Source organism: Nestor notabilis, unplaced genomic scaffold (genome assembly GCF_000696875.1).
Source record: "Nestor notabilis isolate BGI_N333 unplaced genomic scaffold, ASM69687v1 scaffold6018, whole genome shotgun sequence".
In the NCBI taxonomy this organism is placed as follows: domain Eukaryota; kingdom Metazoa; phylum Chordata; class Aves; order Psittaciformes; family Psittacidae; genus Nestor; species Nestor notabilis.
The window spans coordinates 21,329-25,916 of record NW_009938613.1 but is presented as its reverse complement, the minus strand read 5'-3'; the positions used below and the strand labels follow the sequence as shown (position 1 = coordinate 25,916).

The 4,588-nt window shown below is 39.5% G+C and overlaps 1 protein-coding gene across 1 annotated transcript in view; it reads left to right on the top strand.

The window, feature by feature from the left end:
- Nucleotides 1–3,203: 3,203 nt before the first annotated feature.
- The window catches only part of NDUFV3 (NADH dehydrogenase (ubiquinone) flavoprotein 3, 10kDa), a gene marked incomplete at its 5' end in the record, with an annotated part of 5,774 nt that continues 4,389 nt past the window's right edge, over nt 3,204–4,588 (top strand). The window contains one exon of the mRNA XM_010019411.1: nt 3,204–4,166. Within this exon, the coding sequence (XP_010017713.1) occupies nt 3,204–4,166 (963 nt within the window). The remainder of the gene's footprint in view (nt 4,167–4,588) is intronic.

Sequence of the window (4,588 nt, the reverse complement as noted above, 5' to 3'; positions counted from 1 at the left end):
AATACCCCTTTGGCCAGTTTGGGTCAGGCGTCCTGCCTCTGCTCCCTTCCTTCTTAGCTTCTTCCCCTCCTCACTGGCAGAGCATGAGATACTGAGAAGTCCTTGACCAGCATAGCAACAACTAAAACATCAGTGTGTTATCAGCATTGTTCTCAGACTAAAGCCAAAACACAGCACTACACCAGCTACTAGGAAGAAAATTAACTCTCTCCCAGCCAAAACCAGGACAGCTATATTTATATTCATAGGCCATGCTATGAGCTTAACACTTACTTCCTGTTTACTTTCACCTTAATTCATTAGCTGCTGTGACGCATGGCCAGACTTAAGGAGAACTATCGTTACATTTGTGTTAATATAAAGCAGCTTTGCAAGTTGTCTGAAATTTGATGGAAATGTGTAGCAAGTTACTTTTAATGATGTGCAAAATCTAAGTTTGAACTTCAGATGTTCCCCCTTCTCTTCTGAAACATTAGGATAACCAGGGTCAAAAAGCATCCTGTTTTGCAGAAAGAGAAAAACACTTTGTAACACCTGCTGTAGGCAAGAGTGTCAAGAAGCCGCAGAAAATGGCACAGCCCTGTTGTGTTAAATTTAGTTACGATGCTTCTTGCTTATAGGATGCAAGCAAGGCAGTACACGGACCTGAGTTTGAATGCTGTAGTGCATTCGACATTTCCAAGTATTTGAACCCTTCTATCCCTGACCAAAGCTAAAACATGAATACAAATTTCAAAGAGGCATAATTGTGCAAAATGGTGTTTGTAAATAGAGGTTCACTGTGAGTAGGAGTGAGTAGGATTCCCATTCCATGTTAGAGATCCAGGTGCTTGAACAGCAAAGCTCCGTGGAACATTAGGAGTAAGCAGACTCATTGACAGCTGTTGAAAAGATCACTGAAAGAGTAGTTGAATGCAGATTTCTGGCTTCTAATATTAGCTTCTTGAATGTCAATGCAAATAAAAGCTTGGTTGTTTCATTAAGAAAGCCTAGATTGATATAAGCTTGATTGAACAACAAATTGCTTTTTATTATTTTTTTTTTGCATTATCTTAAGTATATTTGAGATGTACTTTAGCATCAGTTTCTAGATTTTTTTTGTCCTGCAGCTCCAATTTCAGAATGTGTCAGGAGGCCTCCTAGGCCACGTTTTTCAGCCAGCTGTTTCCCTTGCAAATGGATAAGGTTAGTTAAGCTGTATAGGATGCAGCTGTCTTTTTCAGATCCTAGCTGAAACAGGGTGTGCGAGTTTTCTTTGTTTTGATAAAATGGTCATGGCTACACACGAAGTGTGTGATTGTACCTGTAATTTCTGCATGCCATCTTTCTTAGTGTGAACCTGTTCTGATAATGATGCCGATGTTACAAGCATCAGTAAGAATGCATCTGGGCATAATATTCATGTTACTAATTTGAATGTATTGTTCTTTTGTCAAAGTGATGCAAAGACAGATCAGGTGGTACAATGCTTGAAGTACCCAAATTAAAGTGTCTGTACCAGTTACATTTCAGCTTTTAATTATGAAGTCTAATGCATCTTTTTCACTTACCGAAATACTACTGTTTAAAGTATTTTTCCAGTAATACCTACCATTAATGGTCAAGTTGGATGTTACCTGCCTTCTTTGTTTCTTAGGATGCCTGAATGTTAACACTTGTTCAGCTTTTGCTCAGCTTTCACTTGTTTGTCATCCCTTTGGGCATTCTCATGTTAGTTTGACCTTCCTGTACACTTCTTTGAAGAACTCTTGAATCCTGAGTGATGTTTACTCACATAGTTTCTACAGGCTGCTGTTTGGCTGTGTCAGTCTGCACAAGGGAATAAGGCTTCTTTCAAAGGTGGCTCCTTACTTCCCCCTGCCCTCCATCTTCACCCTGCACCTTCCATCTGGCAGAGAAAAGTGCCTGAAATTGTTCACAAGTATTACATGTATAGCATACTGGCATCTTTTTCATTTGTGCTTATGTTAAGAACTCTGTATTTCTTCCTCAAACACTTTGCTTTTAATTTCACATGTCTTAGTCTTCTGTAATGTTTTCATTTGGACATAGCTAAAGACTTGCTTCTATTCCAAACTAGTTGTATTACCTCCTTGGATAAGATATTGCTGTGAAATACTAGTGAGGAGGAAAATTGAATTTAGTTAGGTGTTGTAAGGTAGATCTGGGTTTCCAAACTGTGCAGATAAATCTGCACAATAGACTGGAAATCTGTGAGTTACACTGCTGGTTGGAACTTTTATGGCTTTGCTATAGCAAATTTCAGCAGTGGTGTATCTTCTTAATGTGCTCTCAGTCCTCTTTGTCCTCCCATTTTCTGTAATCACAACACTATTTGCTGTTGATCATCATCCTGAGGATATCACTGGCATAAGCATCTAAGGGATATTGGTACTCTGAAAGAGCCTGAAAGTTGCTGCTTTCTCTTCAAATGTTACTTCCTTGTCTGGAGAACTCAGCTTAATGAAAGTATCAACAAGGGAGAAATGAAGGCTGGCTAACATGAAGCATTAGGAGATCTTCCAAGACATTTTTTTACAAAGAGGTCTCAAATCAAAAATAGGAGTGGAGATAGCACTAAGACAGGAGGAGATAAGGTCTTTTGGAAATAAAGTGTGTTAGAAACAATTCAGTTGGTAGATCACATGGACACATGAAGAAATAATACTTTAATGTATGTCCTCACATCTCTCTTATTCTGCTAGTTTGTTTCTTGGGAGCCACCCCTCTCTACTGCATTAAAGATAACTACTGCAAGAGGCTGGCTATTGCTCTGTTTACCCAGTCTTGCTTTGCTGGCTTCTTCGTAGACAAATATTATCTCTGTAGCAGTCTCGGCTAAAGCTGAAGAGCTCAGCTAACAAGCTGTCTTAATGTTCATCTGAGATAGGAAGGTGTCTGTAAACCATTTTCAATGATGCAGAATAAAAGCACAGAAGAACAGCTCTTGTGAGGAGTCTGGCAAAGTGAGGAGAAAAGCGCAGCAGCAAAAACTGTTAAGTGCTAACTAGAACTGTGGGGGTTTTAAACTTCAAATGTCTTAAAACTTACAGCTTTATAATGCCTTTATTTAGTATAACAACTTCTTTCAGTTTGCTTTTTGTAACAGATTATCTCATAAAGTTAAAATTGTATGACTAAGATCACTAACTAACACGAGTGTCAGATATAATGGTGATAATCCTCTTTATGCCGTTTCCTAGATCTAGTGGCACCACAGGGAAGCACCAGGCTGCTACCCATCAAGGCACCAGTTGAATTTCCTAAAATGTTGTCTTCTAGCTCTCTCCTAGCATCTGCAAACAAAGGTGAGAGCATATCTAGTACTAACCTCGAGGAAGCTTCAAAACCTTCTGCTGAAGATATGAGGAAGTTCATGTCAAGAAAAACTGTGGTTGAATTTCCTCAGCGGTTAGTTGTTTCTTCCCTTGGGGAGGAAAACCTCACTCAACCTGCAACAGAAGGAGGCTTGAGGAAGGAGATAGTTGAGGAAGAAACTTCATCTTCATCCAGCTCAGATTCAGATTCTAGCTCAGATTCTGAGGAAGAAAATGATAGTGATGATGCAAAAGTTGCCATCAAAACCAAAGTTGAGTTTCCTAGACGAGATTCTGTGTTTTCTGAGAACATAGCGGTAAAGGCATCAATGCTAGCAAAAGAAAACTTGTCCCAGAAATCTCACAAAGAATATGTGGCTAAGAAGCAGCTACAAAAAACAGAAACTCCTGTCAAGCAGGTTGCATTTTCTAAAACATCAGTCAGCCATGAAACATCAAAATCCAAAGCAAGAGACCCCAAAGTAAAATCAGCTCCAAAAGAAGCGGATGGGCAGAAGCTGGTCTTAAAACCACTCCTGGTTGAAAGCCAAGACCTGACAAATGTCACTCATAAATCTGATTATTTCGAGGACAAGTCCATTGGAACCCAAGTAGCAGCTATTCAGCTGAAAGCTTCATCAGTGACTCAGGAAGACATAAAGCAAAATCTGGTATCCAGAGGAGAAGAAGAAAAGGTGAAGGAGGCACAGGAGTCAGAAGCAAAAGTAACTGCTCCTAGACTAGAAGAAGAGACTTCTGAAAGCACAGTGTTGGTGATGGGTGCTACAGCAAAGGAGGAGACCATTCAGGAAGCAGGAGTCCAGGCTGGAGAAAGCAGCACAATAGAGGGTACAGCTTTAAATTGTTTGAACTGTATTGATTCATCTGGGTTAGGGTTTCACTTTTTTTTTTAAAGGGTTTCCAGATCTTCTCTGTTCCTGATTCTCTGATCTTTATACTGAAGATAACTGTGTAGCTGTGACTTTCTGGAAGATAAATTCTTGTTCACTGCTGATTGTTATAAGTGCTCAGTAATACTCGGTTTCCAGTTATGCTGTGAAAGGAAGTGGTCTTCATTTCACTGTATTTATAGTTTCATAAAGAAGTTACTTATAAAATGAAGACAAGATTGTTTCCACTGTGAGCAAAATCATAGGTTTTATATGACAAAACTTGTTTTCCCTCTTCTCGTTTCTCGGAAGGATTTGGTAGCTGCCTTTCTCCTGTGCCAAATTCAATGCCATCTGATTTTTGCTTAAATCCTGCTGTCT